The sequence below is a fragment of the Serinus canaria genome, chromosome 11 (genome assembly GCF_022539315.1).
Source record: "Serinus canaria isolate serCan28SL12 chromosome 11, serCan2020, whole genome shotgun sequence".
Lineage (NCBI taxonomy): Eukaryota > Metazoa > Chordata > Aves > Passeriformes > Fringillidae > Serinus > Serinus canaria.
The window spans coordinates 16,333,011-16,352,674 of NC_066325.1; the positions used below are offsets into that span (position 1 = coordinate 16,333,011).

At 44.6% G+C, this 19,664-nt stretch overlaps 1 protein-coding gene across 3 annotated transcripts in view; it reads left to right on the top strand.

Moving 5' to 3' along the window:
- The window catches only part of CMIP (c-Maf inducing protein), a 130,630-nt gene that overhangs the window by 74,758 nt on the left and 36,208 nt on the right, over window positions 1-19,664 (top strand). For all 3 annotated transcript variants that reach the window (XM_009090745.4, XM_050978835.1, XM_050978836.1), the window contains exon 3: window positions 2,332-2,382. In XM_009090745.4, the coding sequence (XP_009088993.1) occupies window positions 2,332-2,382 (51 nt within the window). The remainder of the gene's footprint in view (window positions 1-2,331; window positions 2,383-19,664) is intronic.

Sequence of the window (19,664 nt, forward strand, 5' to 3'; positions counted from 1 at the left end):
AGTAACTAACTCTATGTGTACACAGGGCTTGGCCCCACACTTGGAACTTAGTCACTTTGCTAATTTTACTTCAAAAATGCTTTTTGTATATTGCTGCCATAGAGTTGTCCAAGGCTTTGCCAATTTTAGTTTTGTGTCTTGCAGCATTCTTCATTTCTTTCCCCCCCTGTATTTGGAGTCCACTTGTGCCTCCTGCTCTGTAGGATGCTGTTGTCCTCACTGATAGTTTGGGCTCCAGTCACTTCCAGAACCCATCTACACATAATATTCTCTAATTATTTGCAGTGGTCTTACATTCTGTACTACTGACATCATTAAAGTAGGAGAATAATTAACAAATCTCAATTTAGGGCTTCAGCATTTGCTCTTACTTTCAGACCAGGGCCTGAATCAGGTAGACATTTTGCCTCTTTGAGTGAAGTGCTTCCTTCCCCTAGAATAATTGTGATTATATTCATTTAAATAACAATATCTTAGTTTTTATAGTTCCTATAAACTCAATCGTATTGGCACAACTGCTGAGTATACATGAAGCCTACAAAACCCTTCAGTTTTACTTATTCTTTAGAGGGCTTTGATGCTACAATTTGGAAAGGAGTTTTTATTGTTATCCAGCATGTACCAGTTGTCTCCTTGAAAAAAGGTTCAGTTTGAAATTAAATTTTTCAGATAAGTCTGTTGAGGTTTTAGAGCATTTTCTCTGGGCACAGATAAGAAATATCTAAGTATATTTCCTTCATGTCTTTTTAATTATGTTAAAAACATTCTTATGCCTTTTGGTGGCAGATTGGTTTTGACCTTTTCAATGTATTAAAATAGAGTATAAAGTTTATTGAAATGAAATTTAATTCTATAATGTACAGGTAGAAAGTCTGTCTTGTATTATAGTGCCCACATATACATAAAATACATTGTAAATAACAGAAAATCATTAAATATTGTCTGACTGAAATATCCTGCAGATCTGCACTCCAAATGTTTTTGCAGTTTTTCATTGCATGAAAGAAGAAGAAAAGGAAAAGGAAAGTTTTTTAATTGCATTTGTAGCAATTTCATATTCTGATATGTCAGCATTCTTCTTGAAATTGAAGGTTTTTGATAAATTCTCTGGTCAGCCAAGATTGTTTATAATATATTTATTCCTGCTTTATTGCCTCAACATCTACTGGAGGAGCAATTGATTCTCATTAAAATATAAATAATATGTAATGCATATATAAAAGGATATTACTCCATTTAATTCAGAGTAATCAGTCCAAATTTGTGTCACTGAACCATCATTAGCTGACCTTGAGATTAAACACATTTTTTGGTGACCATACAGCATTTTTACTCCTGGTATTCCTGCCATTATCAGTGAACTGAATGAGTGATGGGAGATTAAATGCATTCTGTAGTGTGGATTTTGAATACTTACCTGAAAAGATGTTGGTGAGTGAAACTTGATAAGTGATGCTCTAATTTGCAAGAAGTATGTGCTTTTTGACTGGCAAAACCTCACCTTTTTATTTTTTTTTCCATGGATTTACAGGCTAACCTGTAATTTTCAGTGTTTTCGTAAAACATTTTGAAGCCTGCTAAAAATTGCCCTTGGGCAGGGTTAAGGGGGAACTGGAAAAGCCAAAGGGCATCTCTGCCCACTCAAATATTTCAGACTTATGTCACCTTGTTAAGGCATGCATATTTACGTCACTCTCCGTGCCTTTATATTTTTTGATATGGAGCCTTTTGACCTTTGGGAGTGTTGAACTGTTCCTCCATTGGCTACGACCTGGCTTCACACTGGGAATTTCTGGCAGCTGTGCTTAAAATGGCCAAAAATGGGTGATGGCTGGGAGTGATGATTGCAACATTTCTGCTGTTGCTGCAAGCAGTCTGTGCATGTATCTGCACGTCTGTGTGTGCTGGGCTTTTCACTGTTTTAATATCACTGAAAGAGCTGAGACATTGTTTGAATTGCTTTGGGGCTATTGAGGAGCAGGACAAGGAAAGAAATCAGAGTATGGAAAAAGCCCACCCCTCCTGTTCAAATGTCAGCCCCTCTTCCTACCCTGCTTCCAGTGATTAATGACAGAGGCAAAGGCCCCACAGGCATTAAAGATCTGACCCACACCCAATTGAATTCACAGAGGATTTTTCAGTCTTTGAGCTGGACAGCATTTCATAGGGGCTTAATATTTTGTGAGGTTTTGGTTCAGTGTTTTATAATGCAGCAAGGTCTTTGTATCATTGCTCTCTGTGAAAATAAACTGGTTATAATATAAACTATGTGAGTGACCTGGAGCCCTGGTAGAAGCTAACGATTCTGTCTGTAACTTTTCTTTATTGCAGGCTGCAAACAGTTACCTGAGGGATCAGTGGTTCCATTCTTTGCAGTGGAAGGTAAGTTCTGCACTTCATCTTCTTCATTCTCCAAGAGTACTTCTCAGAATTCCCTGTTTCCATTGTCAAAGCCCTGAATAGATAAAGTCTTTTCTTGCAGAAACCTAAATCAGAACATGTCTGCAGTTTTAACATGTCTGTGTCATGAGTGAAGTGCACAAATTAACTTGTTACACAACCCAGCTTTATCAGCATGTGACTGGCTTCAAAAAGTAGATAGGCAGTTAATTCACATTTAAACAGAACAGAGATGGGATGGTTTTAGTTTTGTACTGTGAAGTGTCATATGCTATAGTGAGTATACTTCATCCTCTGCACTCTTGGGATATTTTGAGGTTTTTTGTCTGGTTGTTTTTGATTTTTCTGAGAAGCTGGGGAGAAGAGTGTCTTTTTGAGCTGTTTATTGTATGTATAACATCAATCAGGGATGCATCAGTCCGTGTTTATACTTTAGGATGATTTGGAATTAAAGGCAGTTTCCATTTCAGAGACCTCAAGCCCTTTCTCATTTTCAGTGGGAGCAATGGACTGATTGCCCTGAGTAGGGAAAGTGGATCACAGTGACAGCATTGTGTCTCCAAAGCAGCACATTCCTCATTGAAAACCATAGCTGCTGACCTTTGGATGGAATCTGTATGGATCTTTGATGCAGTTAGAAATGAGTTTTGGCCAGATGCTGAGTGTGGTTGTCCTCCCTTGCCTTGCAGTGGGAAAAACAAGCAGTAGTTTTCAGCTCAGGACTTGTCTTCAGCAGGGTTTCAGTGGAGTCAGCCAAGTTGGCTGTGCAGCTTATCAAGATTTCAGCCTGCTGACAGCAACCACATGGAAAAATATACGGAAGTCCCTCCCACCAAACTGGTTTTGTTGTAGGTGTATTTGATAGTTGCAAAATAGTTGTGTGGCAAAACTTAAGAGTGTTGTGTGCTTTGTGTAGCCATCAGTGTCTGGCAGAATCGTGTTCTGAGCAGTTCCAGGCTCTTATCAGCAAAAGCCAAGTGTTGAGATCTCCTTTCCCAGACCACTGGCATATTCTCCAGCCTGTCACCCCAACTGCCCAAACCAGAGTGGGACAGCAGTGCTGATAGCAGAAGGCTGGGTTGTGCTGTAGCACTTTATTTTGGCCTCTTGACAGTATCACTAACACAGTACCCAGCCAGCCTTGATTTCTTTGCAACTCCTGAGGATAACAAAGCACTTAAAGCATGCAGAGGCATTATCTCCATGTGGCCATTATTTTCTCTCCTGCTTTGGCAGGCAGGGATGATCAGAGGAAGCATGGATAGAAATGATGGTGGAATTTCTTTTTCTGCCTCACCCCACCCAGGATGGTTGTGGTACCAAAGTGCTGGTGGCTCGTGCCCACTTTGTTCCTGCAGTGAGGGGAGAATTGGGGTTGGAGGTGCAACTCTGGAAAGCATCAAGTAAGATGTGGTAAAGATGCAACATGGCCCCACCATTCAACCCACCAAATAAATTCTTAGAAAAAAAAAAAAAAAAAGGGAAAAGAAAGAAAGCAAGCCAGGCTAGACAGAGTGACCTGGCTTGCTTACATGCCTTTCAGTCATGGAGAAGGAGCTTTGCTCTGTGGGAGTTGTTTTTAAAGGAGCATTTCTTAAACTTTCCAGTGCTTCTGACCCAAGCCTCTCATTTTGGGAAACTCTGAGTAATTTAACTTGGTGCAAAGTAGAATTTATTTTTGCTTCCCTGCTTCCCTCCCCACCCCCATTAAATTTGTTTCTGAAAAACAAGTGAAACATTATCTTGATTTAAAAGCCCTTCCCTTTACCAAGAATAGCAAATAGTGTTTTCCCATAAGAGCAGTGACAGGGTTTAGTCACTGCCCAGGTACTTGGCACTAGGAAATTCCTCTTTGCTAAAATGGAAGTAATTTAGTTTTTGGTTTTTTGTTGCTTCATAGTTCAGAGGAAGAGCACCTGATACCTTTCTGCTCTTTGGCAGGCTAAAGTGAGATCCCAGTGGGCAGAAGAACCAGGACAAGCTGTCAGTGTAGGAGGGGAGTGAGGGAGTGCAGTTGTGTGTCTGCCTTAGTGAGGTTTATCACTTCACTGGATATCACTGGAGCCTGTGACTTTAAGAGCCAGGTGCCATGGCTCATCTCACTCCATAATTTGTATGGTTTGATGATTAAGCAGGTAGTGAGGGAGCCCACAAAAAACAGGAAACCTATTCTTCTGCAGTGGGGCATTTACACAAAGCACCAGGTGGCAGAGAGATCACCACAGCTGTATTATAATGGGGTGGTTGTGCTGATGAATGATATATTTGTCCAGTGGTCTTACAAATAATAGGTCAGAACATTTCTGTGGGATGTAGAACACAGATGCAAACTGGTGCAGATAGCTGTAACAGTTGGTCAGGGGAAAGCATTCAACAGAGATGATCTTGCTATTGTTTGTACTTGTGTGGTGAGAGCATAGGGAGCCCAGCTTAGCCCCAGTGTACTTGGCACTGGATTTAAGTTTAATTTTCTCCTGCCCTGCCCAAACAAGGCTGGAGGAATCCACTGTACAAACAGCAAACTGATATTCTGAGAATTTCCAGCAGTGGGGATTGCCTCCTCTTAAATTACAGCTATAGAAGATTCATATTCTGTCAGTGTCCTTCTGACTCTTTTTCCTGTGCTTGAAGCCTTGGGAATCAGTTGCTGCATGTACCTTGAGCTACATGGGAAATGGTAGGAGCAGTGAATAGCTGTGTCTCAGATATCTGGGGAAGCTCTTTAGGTTCAGGCACATACTTTGGTTTTGCAGGAAGGTGCTAAGGTCTGTGACAGAGCTTTCATGTGGTGCAGTTTTAAGGTTTAACGTGCTGTGGGAATTCAATTTGCCAACCAGCACCCTGGAAATTATTTTTGCTCTAGAGACAAACATGGAAATAAAAATCAAGAATAATTTCTTCCTGCGACCCAGAGAATAATAAAAGAGATGGTAGAGATTAACAAAAATAAAAGAGAACCAAACACATAATTATCCATGCTTTAGATCCAGCTCCAAAGGGTTTTATGTGTCATCCAGCTAACTAGCTGTCAAGATGCTTACAGAGCTTTTTAGTTGTGTCTTTTTCCTTGAATATTGTGCCCGTTGAAGTCAGCAGGGTGTAGGGACAGCACAAGTGTTCCTTCTGTTGTCATCTTCTCTTTGGGTTTTCCATTTCCAACCCTCCCACTAAGGGTTACTCATAATTCCTCATTTAATCTGGATATCAGTGAGTATCTCAACTCCTAAAGGATTATTGGCCACCTCAGCCTATTTTTAGAAATCCTGATTTCCTTCAGCTTGTAGCTAAGCCAAACTATCTTTGTCCAGAGAATAAACAGAACATGTTAACAACTCTCCAGCTCCTCAGACATAAATCATTAATCCATTGTATAAGGAAAGTTCCTCTCAACCAAGGAGGTTGGATTGAAACCATGATACATAATCTTTGGTATGTGGAAGCTGATAAGTCATAACAGCTTATCAATGAAGATAACAACACTCTCTGTGGGCATACAAAAGAGAATAACACATGCAGTTCATTGCCCTGGCTGGATCCAGGGCAGATACAATGGTAACCAACCACTTCTGCAGGGGATGGATACAGCTAAACTTGGCTTTGAGAGATACTGGGACTAGGAATTTTGGGAGACACGCAAATAAGCAAATACATACTCTTGGTATTTTCCCAGCCTGCATCCATCTGCTTAGTTGCTTGTTTGGGCTAAATGCACTTTGTGTGCATTTGTAGTGAGCACTGAGAGCTACCATCCTCTGTAGAAAACCTGTAGCCCTATTACACCACATGCTAAAAGTATTAATCATTAAAAGGTACACTTGACTAATTTAGTACCATGTTGCATTTCAGTTAGAAAGACATCAGAGAGGTTTTTTTCCCCAGGAGTACAGGTATAGATTTACATTTTTTTGTGGGAATTCACCTTGGCTCATGCAGGGTATGTTGCATTTTTTATTGTGCTTGATGGTAAGCCCTGAACACTGCTCTCATTGTGGGGTGAGTTGCTCGTGTTTTCTGGTCAGCTGGATGATGCAGCAGTCAAACATGTCTCTTGACAGCCTTTGGGGGAATGTCCTGAATTGACACAACACAGAAAGAACAGAGCCAGGTCTTCAGGAAAGCATGAAGCATGACTCAAACTGAGCTTTGTGTGCTTCTGACCTGGATCTTACAGAAAGGCTTGCCTGTACCTTGTCTTCCCCACTGATGCTTTTCACCAGTGCCCATGTGTCCCCTAATGAGTACTGCTGCTTGGTCAGGGAGTTTACACATCTCTTAGCAGGGACAGTGCAAATGTGTTAATTGTAGGATTGTTTAGGTTGGAAGGGACCTTTGAACATCATCTGGTCCCCTCTCCACCCACGCCACGCTTGTCCTCTGGCAGTGCAGGGTTTACTTGGAGGTGGTAGGGGAGGCTGCTGTGAAGCCCCAAAGCAGGCACAGGAACCCAGCAGTGCTGGGCTGAGGGGAGCAGCCCCCTCCCCATCCTGCTGCCTGTGCTCATGCAGCCCAGCATACGTGCACACCCCCGACCTGCAGTCAGCAGTCACGTTACCTTTTGTTTTAACATTCATTTCCAACCCAGGCTCCATGTTTTGGATCCCATGAATTAGGAAACTGGAACAATGTTGTCGTTTGGGATTTGCAAACGTTTTGCATTGAATACTAAAATAAGCGATGTTGGCCTTGGTTCAAAAACTTTAATTTTGGATTAATATTTCCCTGGTTCTCATAGGGATTGTTCTGTCTGTGTCTTCAGGAAACAGATACTTCCATGCACAAGCAGCCCTATTAATTGCAAAAGGATTGACTGTCAAATAAATCATCCTTGACCTGAATGATGATATACTCTCAGGTCTTGACTGTGACCATGTTATGAATTTCTTGTTAATTAGTATTTTTTATGCAATAGCCATGGGTGAATATCAGTTTTTATATCCAATGGTGAATGTTCAGAGTGAGTTACTCTTCTTTGAAATTTAAAACTGCCAAATAAGTTAAGAGCAACTGTTCTTGAAAGTGTGGTAAAGCCTTGCTTGTGTAAAGCACCTTTATGGCTTTGTCACCATGGTAATGATTCAAAATAGTGCTGATACAGGAGAGGGGTGATGTAGAATTTAAATGATGACATTAAAGAAATTTACAGCCTTAAATCTCAGTAAATCTTGCCTTAAAACTGTGAGATCTGGGAAGAAATCACATTGGATGTAGTTAAAAGGGCCAGTGTGTTTAGTGACCTAATTTATGATCTGAGAGAGGAAGATTTGGTACCCTGTGACAATTCCATAGCCCCATGCTCTACTGCATAGTGAAAATCCTGTTTGAAGAGCTCAGCAGTTCTTTGGAGTGGCAGTTCTGGACTTCAGGCCTCTCCTTGGTGGTTACCCAGCTCACAAAACCATAACTCTCTTGGCTGTTCCTCTACTTTCTTTAACTGAGACATTGAGGTATTTTCACAGAACAGAGAAGTTTTCATTTTCTTTTACTTCAAGGTAAAACAATAAATAATTATGATACAATTAGGCCAACAATGGCTTTTTTTTTTTTTTTTCCTTATGTGTCTGTGTGCAAGTCAATAATAGAATGATGGGAACCAAAGATGTGGAATTAGGTTTTGCCTTTCACAGACCCAGGGTTTTGGGAGCATTGTGGACTTCAATGACACACCAGTTTTGGACAAGCAGGTTTATTGCTTGGAAAGATAAAAGGCAGCCCACAAGTTTGTGGCTGATAGTTGTACTCTTCCTCTGAAATGCTTGGGTCCCAGTTATGGGAGACCATGAAGAGTTATTTGAGATATCCTGCCTTTCCTCTGCATCGTGGTGCTGTTCTAGGCCAGACTTTGTAGGGAACAGATGTGGGGTCCAAGGGCTGTGTAAATGGATCTGTGTTGCCAAGAAGTGAGACTGGTACCAGTTTGAGCTTTCTGGTGAAGAAGGTGAGACCATTTTTCAGTTTTTGATGACTCTTCTCATGGTGAAGTTGATATTTGCTGCCATGGTTTATTCTTCTTTTCTGTATGAAAGGTAACATGAAATGCAGCTCTGTGCACCTGCTGTTCATCTGGTGATTGAAAAGCCCACCCTGTCTGCTATCTGAACAACCTCACTGCGAATTCAGGAACAACATAATGGAAATCTTGTCGTACTTAATAGCTCTTTATTTCCATAACATTTCTTTTTTGGAGTTCAGCTGGAGGGATGTCTTTTTTGTCTTTTTTTCTTTCTTCCTTTTTGGCTTGAGGTACCTTCATGAGCACATGAAGTCTGTTGCCTCTCTCATTTTCCAGCACAAGTTTGACAGTCTCAGGCCATCTGTTATCAGAAGTCACTTGAAAATTCTTGGCCTTGTTTTCTGTTTCTGGGATCTCATTTTGCTAGAGGTAGCTGTGCTGCCACAGCAGAAAGGCACAGATCTCACTTGGGAGGTGGAAATGAATAGATGAAAAACAGACAAGATGTTGACAGAAAGTTTTTTCTTCTATTCTTTTTATGAAATGCTGGTAGTGTTTTAAGAACTGGAACAGGTAGAGTGGCTAGTTTGGGGTTTTTTTTAAGCTTTCACTGGCTTTGCACTGGGAAAATACCTCGCTCTTTCTGGGGTGCCACTGGAGCAGGTTCCTCCCAGAAGGTACATCTGCAGCAGTGGCAGCTGAGCACGGGCTGTGCTCTGTGTTGGCTTCACATGAATCACTTCAAATCTGGGAGCTGTGTGTCCATGTCAGCACTTTGTCCAGCCCAAGGAGGCTCTTGGCAGCACGCTGGGGTGCCAGCCTGGAGCTGAGCTGCTGCTCTGCCCTGCCCTGCCCTCATCCAGCCACAGGCACACCAGCTTTGTGCACCTCTAGCTGCCTCCTGTATTACCAAAATGGCCTTTTTTAAGGAGGCAGAACTCAAGCCAATTCATGGCCTGGTGGTGAAATTTGAGTAGAAGCTAGATAGTTATTTTCTACCTTGCTTTAGCTAAGTCAGGACCAGCTCTAAATTTTCCCCTCTAGACTTGGATGCTATCCTATTCAAACTAATATTAGGTCTGAAGATAGAGGGGTGTCAAAAACAGCTGAATAAACAGGTCAGGTTGTTATTGTGTGCTTAGGTCTCAGCTCTGAAGAGGAGCAGATACAATTGCTGGAATATGTTGTTTCTCAGGAATGCTGAGCTGCTGGCCAAGAGGGGGCCTCGGGTTTTGTGCTGGTGAATTGCTTCTCTGCATTATTCCAGGGCTGACCTTATGACTAATTCTTTGCAATTCAGGATTTTGAGGTTATGGTGACCAAGAATTTCACCAAATTACAACTTCTTATCTATAGCTGTCATAATATAGAGCTGCACCAAAATTATTCTCTTGTTCAGCTTTCTGGCTGCAGAAAAATCTGGATTTAGGAGGTCTCTTGTGGAGACAGAACAAGACTGGTAGGCTTTCCCTGGAGTGTAATTATCCTCCTTGCATGATGCATTGGGTGTGAAAACCTAACTCTGGGAGATGACATGTGCTAAGTGCCTTGTTAAGCTGCTGCCATGGGGCCCAGTTCTGCATTCTGGCTCTTATGAGAACTCTTGGTGTCAGAAGACCTCCATGGCCCTGAAGGAGTGAAGATGATCTAGGTGTTGTTTTAAATTTCTCTTTCATCTCTTGCACAGTTTTGTCCTTACATTATAGTATACATAATGTATTAGGGGATAATGAAACTGCAGCTAATACCCAAAGAAAACTGTACAGCAGTATATTGCAAGTGTTACGGCCTGCCCTAGCTCTTGCTCTAAGCCTCATATTCATCTTGTTTGTCACAGCTCCTTGTCTTTTTTCCCTAGAACACTGATGGCTTTAAAATTAGAAAAGTATCCAAAAGCCAATATATCCTTCATTCCCCTCTCTTCATTCAGAAGCCATTGCATTGCAGCTATTTCCCATCTCCTGGTCTCTGGTCCTCTTTGCTGTCTTGCTTCAGATGGGAATGCTGGGTCAGGCTGTGTGACCAGAGGGGAGATCCATCAAGGACAGCAGGATGTTTTGAGTGATTCTGAGCAAGAGGTGGGCAGTGGTTGTGGGAGCACCCCAGTGATCTCTGCTTCTCAGAAAGCATGGCAGTCTTGGGATCAGAAAGCTGAAAGCTGTGAGTCTTCCTTCAGTCTTGCACATCACACAGCAGTTGTGCAAAGGAGAAGGAAAACAAAGAAATGGCAGAGATCCAGGGGCATTTTGGTAGGCTGAGGAGTTGCAGGAGGTTTGGGGGTTTGTGCTGAGGTGGCACAATAAGATGCAATGTGAAAACATGGAACAAAGCGATGGGAGTGTTTCAGATGCAAATGCTGCTCTGAAATTGGGCATCTCCCTGTGAGAAACTGGAAAATTCAGTGCTCCAAAGCCCATAAAGAAATACCCTGCTTTTCTGAAGTCCCTTTTAAGATGCTTGCAAGCATCACATCAGCATCCAGTCCCTGCTCTCCCTAAGGCTCTGCAGCAGCTTTCTGACACAAACATGTTCCTCGAGCCGTGCACATCTCTCTTGCTGACGACATTGATGATGCAGGTGCACAAGAGAGAAGCCAATTTCAAAGCCATTTATGGTGTTGAGGAGCTAGAAAATCAGCAAAATAATACATTTGCCAAGGAGGAGAAAGTGAAACAGGTGGGTAAATGTCCATTTGGAAGGTTTTGCTGACTGGTGAGAGGGGAGGAGAGCAGAAAAAGCTGAGGGTGTCCACTGCCAGCAGTAGAGAGTAATAAGGAAAAGGGATGACGTGGCTTTTTAATACATTTTGCATATCTGGGAAGAAATAATTGCTTTGTGTACTACTTGCTGTTACCTCAGCTTACTGGAATTTCCCAGAAAATGAAAGGGGGATAGATTATCTTCCTGAGGTTATCTTTTGTTAGCAGTTACTACAATGTGTAGCGATAGTGGCTGCTTACTCCCAGTTGGAGGTGGTTTCTCAGGTGGTGAGTTCTTCCCATTAGGGTTCTCACATGCCTGAAATTAAAAAGTGTCACTTACTCTCCTCATTCTGCTTCTTCTGGGTACTTAATAAATTCAGTGGTTTTGCATTTCAAGTCAGCACGGCAAGATTTTGGAGTGACCCTGGCTGTGTGGCTCTGGCTGGTCAGTAACCAGGAGGAGCAAATTCCAAGTTGGCATGTGCTGGCATGTGCTGTGCAGCCCTGCAGGTGAGGCCACCACGTCCTGTTTTCCAGTGGGTCACCAGCTCTCTCGTGCCTGAGTGGGATCTGAAGGGTGCAGTGCCAGAGTGGAGGGGCTCTGCACAGCAGGTATGCCTGGCTCTGCTCCATGGTGGCCTTGTGCACAGCTTTGTGCTTTGCCAGACCTGGTCAAAGTGCAGTGATGATAAGATTGTGCCTGCTCCTTTTTTTTTTCCTACCCAGTATCTTTTCTCTGCAGTGGCCAAGTCATTTATTCCCACTACAGGCTGAGAGGTGGTGGATGCCAAGGTTCCACAGACACAGCCATCATGTGTAGAACATAAAGGGCACGAAGATAAAAGGAATTAGGAACCTGGATCAGGGTGTCAGAGGCATTTTATAATCTAGTCAGTAACTGTAGGTCTCTTCACAGAAAAGTGCATAGCAAGGACCACACCTAGATGGCACTTATTATCACAGTGCCTTGTGGCATCTGTGCTCTGTTTGCTGCATGTCAGAATCCACAGTCACACCGTGTCTGCTGTGCTTTCATTATTTAATACTGCTTTTTTGCCCCTGTGCACTCAATGCAGTTAGTCCACTGAAGGCTTCAGTGTAGAGTGTGTATGGTACACATATTCCTGCTTTTTTCTAGTAGCCTGCTTTATTATTTTTTTATTTTTATTTGAATGGACATTATTTTTCTGACTCTGGGTCATGCTGCAGGTACAGGAGCAGGTCAGACTCACACCTCTCTGGATCTCAGAACACTGAAATCCTGATGTGCAGACATTTACTGCTCTGGAGAAAAGGGCCAAAGCTGCTGCAGAGACCAGTGAGGTCCTGCAAGAGGAGGAGGCAGCTGTATCTGAACATGTTTGAAATGTTCCCTCTGCTAGTGAGTCAGGGGCTTTTCAGCTCCTGAAGCTCGAGCAGGGTGTCTGGCTCCTGCCCTGTTGTGTGAGGCCAGCAAACTCTCTATGAAAATTTTTCTCACTCATTCTGCAGAAGGTATTTAGTTAACTCAGGAGGGTTTGTAAACTTCCTCCTCACCAGCCTGCAGTTAGGGCAAACCTTTCCTGTATGTCTGGGACAGTTGTGTTGATAAACTGTTTGGAAGTTTGTTCTCCTGCCCAAGATAAGAAAAAACATTGTGTGACTTCTGCGTAGTAAAAAAAACCAAACCAAAACACCCAGATGCTCACGGGCAAGATATTTTAGAATATTTCTTCATTTGGGGAGATATCTCATGGAATTTTCAACCCAAGATACCAGTGCTTTCTGCAAGCAGGGAGTGGCTTGTGCTTCTGCTGGAGTATCTGCAGTCATAGTGAAATTCCGCATAGCCAAAGCAACATTAAAAACAAACCCCAACTTGGCTCTGGTACGAAAAATACGGAACAGCAGTTGCTGTGTGCAGGATGAAAGCTGATGTTTTGCCAACCTGAAGTGTAAAGCTGGTGCTGGAACTGGGGCCTGAAGAATGGGAACGTTTGCCAAAAGGAAATGGAAGCAGGGATGGAGGGTTTCGGGGAATGCATCAGCGTTGGCCATGCCAAAAAATGTCTCCCCTGTGGACAGGTCTGATTACAAGAGTAACCACATTAGCCCAGGCAAAGTGCAGCTGGAGCCACTGCTGGTTTTTTGCGTTTTCTAGCTGGGTTTAGGGCATCTCAGATGCAGGAATGAGGTAGAGCTGGGTTTGGCTCGACCAGCTGTGTTTCCTGCATCTTACAGAGACTTGAGGGCTGTGCAGGGATTCGAGGGAAGACAAGGCACCAGCAGAAACAAAGCCCAGTTTCTTGGCTTGGTAGTGGGGAGGTCAAGGATGCCAAAGATGACCTCTTCCCTAGAAGGAAGCCACATTTTTGAGTTGCTTTCAATTTTCGGAGACGCACACACACACTGCGTTTGCATGCAGGTTTGTCTTCAGTGGAGCTCACAAATTTAATGGTTTAATTTTTCTTCCTTTCCCTTGGGTAAAATAACCTTCCTGTCCCATCCTCTCATCCCCTGTTGTTACTGAAGGATCTGTTTGCAGCAATGTTGAGCACATCAGAGAGCAGAAGCCCAGAAGGATGGGCAATCAGTTGACAGCTGTGTGCAAAGGAGGAGGAGATATATATATATGTAGATAAGATATATAATATGCTTTGGGAGCAAGTTCTTCAGTGCATTAGTGTTGCAGCTGCCCAGTGTCATGCTGAGAGGTGACTGAGGAGCCTGCCCTGTCACCCCCCTGTGTCCCATGTCCACTTTGCACTTCTCCAGGTTCAAGCAGGAATGCGTTTGGTCTCTGTTGCATGCTTTTAAAATTGTGTTTATTTCAGCATTCTTTTCCTTTGCAGTGGTACTGTCCCAGTGGTACCTGAGCAAAGGACAAACCCTGTGCCTGGGGGAAGGGTCTGTGTGGTTGTTCCAGCTCGTGCATCAGTAACAGCTGAACACACGTCACCGCTTGCTGAACCCATTGAACTCTGGCAGCTCTGGAATGGAGCTGACCTGAGCCTTGGGGGGTTCTGGCAGCTCTGGAACAGAGCTGACCCCTGAGCCTTGGGGGGTTCTGGCAGCTCTGGAATGGAGCTGACCCCTGAGCCTTGGGGAGTTCTGGCAGCTCTGGAACGGAGCTGACCCCTGAGCCTTGGGGGGTTCTGGCAGCTCTGGAACAGTGCTGACCCCTGAGCCTTGGGGGGTTCTGGCAGCTCTGGAACAGAGCTGACCCCTGAGCCTTGGGGGGTTCTGGCAGCTCTGGAACAGAGCTGACCCCTGAGCCTTGGGGGGTTCTGGCAGCTCTGGAACAGTGCTGACCCCTGAGCCTTGGGGGGTTCTGGCAGCTCTGGAACAGAGCTGACCCCTGAGCCTTGGGGGGTTCTGGCAGCTCTGGAACAGAGCTGACCCCTGAGCCTTGGGGGGTTCTTGCCTGGCTTAGTGAGATGTGGAGCAAGGTGGCAGACACTGGTGGAAAAAAACCAGGTGAATCAGTGTAGACTGAACAAGGTGGTGTTGAAATGGGGAAGGGCAGCAGCAGGGTATCAGCATTCAAATTGCTGCAGGCACCATGCCTGCCAGTGGTGCCTTTCCTTGGGTACCAGGATCCAGAAATTGCCTTGGAGGCCTGAGGGTCAGAACACCTCAGTTCTGCTCTGTTCCTGGCTTGCCATATGATATCAAGGAAATCACCTTGGTTTTCCTGCTCTTTCTCTCCTTCTTGCCTTTAATCATCTAGGTTGTGAACTGCTCAGGGCAGAGAATGTCACTGGGTCTGTTATCTCAGGCCATAGATTCACAGGTGCCAATCCCAGTGTAATAAATAATGGTGATTTTACCAGGATCTTGTTTATATGAGTTGTCAAAAAACAAAGTGTTATTTAGACTTTACTGAGTGAGAATCAGAAGAGCTTATCCTATAATATTTCCCTCCATTTCTGTGGCCTGTGGCAAGGAATTTATGGGAAAGTGAGCCTTGGCCAAGGCAATTGCATTCAGAGAAGCAACTGAAGCACAGAACTTGATGCACTTCAGCATTTTGCAGTGGGTAGAATGAAATATGCAAAAAATGCTGTGACCTGAAAACATGGTGGAGAACAAAAGTTTGCTGCTGCTGTTTCACAGCAAATCTCTATTTTAGAGAGCAGCACATTAGTCTTTCTGTACAGAACTTTCAGAAGGTCAGGAAGAGTTTGATTACTGCAGCATGAGCAGTTTGAAGTCCCTGATTTAGAAAAGTTTCCATAATCTCATCTCAGCCCTTTGGCTGGATTGGGACTTCGGGACTTTCTATAGACTTAGTCTTTTTCAGGTAATTTTTTTTTTAATTGGTAAATGTTGCAGGCAGGAACATAGTTCCAAAAGCTTGCAGTGGATTCAGCTGGTGATTTAAGTCCATCTCTGATGAGGAGGGAAAATTCTGTTAGCAGCAAGTTAACCTTAGGTATTTTTCAAAATACTGTGAAGTCCTACCTGCTAATATTAAAAGCAGAATATGGGTGTGGCCAACTTTTGGGATTCCATGCCCTCTTTGTTTTCATGAAGAAAATGAGTTAAAGGTCAAAATACTAGCAGGTGATGCTGTAGAATACATGGTGCACCTGGCCTTTGTAGGACGGGCCAACATGTGTGTTGGACATCACCAGCAACTCTTCCTGTTCCTTGTTACGCAGCATTTGAACAAAATGTTCTGCTGCAGTGGAGAAAACCTTTCTGGAGTCTGCTCTCGGTCTTGTTTTTATCTCTGCAGATTTGCATCTAGCAAGAGGCAGCTCCATTTTGCTTAAGCACTGTCAACATCCAGTGTAACACTAGCCCGTGTCATCCGTCCCCGCAATGAGCTGGGGGGACCTTTGTGCGGGAGCCTGACCTTTTCCCTCTTGCTGGAGCTGCTCTCGTTGCTCAGCAAGAAATAAACAATTGCTGGCACCCACAGCCTTCCAGGGCAGTGCCCGTTCCTGCAGGGGCTGCAGCCTGTCCCGTTCCTGCAGGGGCTGCAGCCTGTCCCGTTCCTGCAGGGGCTGCAGCCTGTCCCGTTCCTGCAGGGGCTGCAGCCTGTCCCGTTCCTGCAGGGGCTGCAGCCTGTCCCGTTCCTGCAGGAGCTGCAGCCTGTCCCGTTCCTGCAGGAGCTGCAGCCTGTCCCGTTCCTGCAGGGGCAGCTGTCCGTCCTGCAGAGCTGCGCTGTCCCGTTCCTGCAGGAGCTGCAGCCTGTCCCGTTCCTGCAGGGGCTGCAGCCTGTCCCGTTCCTGCAGGAGCTGCAGCCTGTCCCGTTCCTGCAGGAGCTGCAGCCTGTCCCGTTCCTGCAGGGGCTGCAGCCTGTCCCGTTCCTGCAGGAGCTGCAGCCTGTCCCGTTCCTGCAGGGGCTGCAGCCTGTCCCGTTCCTGCAGGAGCTGCAGCCTGTCCCGTTCCTGCAGGGGCTGCAGCCTGTCCCGTTCCTGCAGGGGCTGCAGCCTGTCCTGTTCCTGCAGGAGCCTCCCTGCTAAAGACTCAAGTGATCCTTTGCAGGCTGCATGTGGTAAAGGGGGAAGAGAGCTAGAATTTAGCAGGCTCTTCAGCATTAGGGATGGCCATTAATTTTCTTTATGTAATGAAATAGTATTTGCTGATGGGAAGACAGGTTCCCGAGAGTACAGAACGTTCTCTGGCTGGCAGTGGAAAAGCAAGGATGAAATTTTGTCATCAAAAAGGCTAACTTCATTTTTCCCTTTTTGGATCAGGTGTGGTCACTGCTTTAAGATGTTCCTAACATGAAAGGTCTTGCTAGGGCTGAACAAGGCAAATGTTCCATGCTGGCTGATTTTGTGCTTTAGAGTCCATTTTCCTTAGCTGTTGACTACATCAGTATTATCATTCTTGTCCAAGAAAGTGGTGTATGAGCAAGGGCCACAAGATGAGGCTATTATAGGATAGAGAAATATACGAAGATCTTACTTTAAAAAGCTGAAAGTTTCCTAGGCTCTCTTGAACTTTCTGTTCACAGCAGTGTTCAAAGGCTTTTGAGCACTGACGGTAAAAATGACTGCTTATGGATTTTTGTCACATTTCCTAGCTTAATAACTCTAGAAAAGTAATTTTTCATACACGGACTTCACTTCTTTCCTCCTGTAAAAGAGGATTGAGACTTAGGCCTTGGAGTTTCTGCAAGACTTAATTAATTAGAGTGATTTGGGAATGAAGGATGCCCTGTCAGTGCCACTTATTCTCCTCATTCTGCTTCTTCTGGATACTTAATAAATTCAGTGGTTTTGCATTTCAAGTCAGCATGGCAAGATTTTGGAGTGACCCTGGCTGTGTGGCTCTGGCTGGTCAGTAACTAGGAGGGTCAAATTCCAAGTTGGCATATCTTATTTTCACTCACATAAATTTTCACAGGAGCTTTTAGTGAAATCCCCCTAGAAACCAGATTCCTACCCTGATATTTTTCTTGTTCAGGCTGTTAATGATAAATGTTGTGTGAATTTTTTCAGCAACTTGAAGGCATCTTTTACACCTCCATCCAGGGGGAGTGAACCCCTGGACTGACATTCTTGTTCTCCATGTGGGTCTTTACCAGGCAGCTTTGTTTTTCAGCTTGTGAGTGATTGTTGCTCCCTGCTCTGGAGCCAGCACAGGTAGAATGGAGCAGATGGCTCAGTGTTGCCTAAGTGCTTGCTGAGACACAGCAAATTGCTTCTGTAACCCACTGATAGGTTTCAGGCTTTAATTGAGGCTTTCAGCAAGGCGCTCAACAGTGAAAAGCATTCTGCTGAGAAAAACAGCACTGTAACCATGGCCAAAGGTTCAGGACAGCAGAGTTCAACCCTCTGGGGGATGGCTCCTCTATTTATTTATTTATTTATTTTCTGCTTCTTTCCCACCATCATTCAAGACTCCTGTAATGCTGTTCACAGGCTGCAGCTCAGTCTGTCAGTGCCCCCCAGTCCTTTGTGCTGGAAACGTGAAGCACACACTGATAAGTTTGAGTTCTGTGCTTGCAGCAGGGGCTCAGTGTGTCTGCAGAGGTGGCTGTCCCCTGATGCTCCCTTTGAGTCCCTGCCTGCCCTGAGCAGGAGCTTTGGTTGGTCCTCCCTGCATGGCAGTGGGTTAAAGCTCCTGCTGTCTTCCCTCTGATGTACGTCAGCATCAGCAGCATTCTGACTTTTAATGGACATCTCTAAAAGGGAAAGAAAAACTCCCTTTCTCCTCCCTCACTCCAAGCAAGCCTGGATTTGACAGCAAAAGAAGGATATTTGTGGTGGAGTTGTCTGAGCAGCGTCCTGTTGGGCAAGAGTTCCCTTCAGGAGCTTCCCCTTGGGCTGGAGGAGCTGCTCTAAAATGAGTTGTAACTCACCCAAAAAGGGGCAGCCCAGAGAGGCAGGGATGCAATCACCCAGTGGTCTAACTTTCATCTTCCCCCTGTCCCCACATTTTGTCTTTGCTTTGACTTCTTCACAGGGCCAAGGAATTGGTTTCAGGATTAGAAATTGTGTCTCTTGAGCCAGCTTGGTTTAGTGTCCTCAGTTAATCAAAAGGGAGTTGTTTCCAGTTTAAAAATTGTCTAATAAGTCAGAAAGGAGTTGTTTCCAGTTAAAAAATCATCTAGTTGGCTTAAATTTAGTGCCTAGAGTGGGTCTAACAAAAAGACCCTAAGAAAAGGCACTACATGAATAAGAGAATTTAAATTCTATGGTTGAAGTTTCCTAAGGAGTCCAAGAAAGCTGTGATGTAGAAGTAGTGCTGGTAGCTTAAAATCAGTGTTGGATTCCCTCTGTCCCAAGGAGCTCAGAAGAACAAAGAATTTTGTGCAGTTTTGAAATCCCAGCCACATTTGATAATGTCTGCAGCATGTTTTTATGTTCCTTTAGCTTTTCAGTGGCTTAAAATGCACTGGAAGTGTGAACTAGACTGCCAATGTGCTTTTGTACTTGGCATGAATTTAATTAAAAAGATAATTGGATTGCTTTATCAGCCTTGACATGTCAGCCTAGTGCCACTCTCCTCTCCCCCCTCTAACAATGCTGACAAACCCAGTGCATATGAAATCTGTGTTTTTCTGCATTGTTCTCTTCTCCTGTGTTTCAGGTGGGGGTTCAGAGGTGACTGTTTGCTGCTGAGCAGTAGATCTGCTCCAGGGTGGGAAGGAAGTGGCTGATAAGCAGAGAGCCAGCATGCTCAGATGGTTCCTGCTGGGGCTGCCCTGGGCCAGCGTGGGGGAAATGCCAGGAGCCACAAAGCTCCAGAGCCAAACAAAGCACACGGGCCCTGTGCAGAGCCCCTGCCTGTGTTACCCTCATGTACAGCCCAAAACGTGCAGCTGGAGTCTGCAGAGCTGCACAAAATGGGAGGTTCATGTGATTTTCATGGAAATGCTGTAAGATCCATTTTTAGTGGATGATTTCATGTAAACGTGAGTGCCCAACCAGTGCTGTTAAATAAACCTGAGCACGTGTCCAGACTTCCCAACATCCCTTTTTGCAGAGGACCAGGCTCATGCAGAGAGGGGAGTGGAAGGGAATGTGTACTAAACACAAGTAGGGCCCTGGCAGTTGCTGTACCTCAGTGCAGAGCTCCTTCCCTGCCTCTGGCACTGTCTCCACGCTCTTCTGGAGCCCCTCCTGGCTTTCATGTGCCCTTCTTGTTGTTTTCAGAAGTGGTGTTTGGAC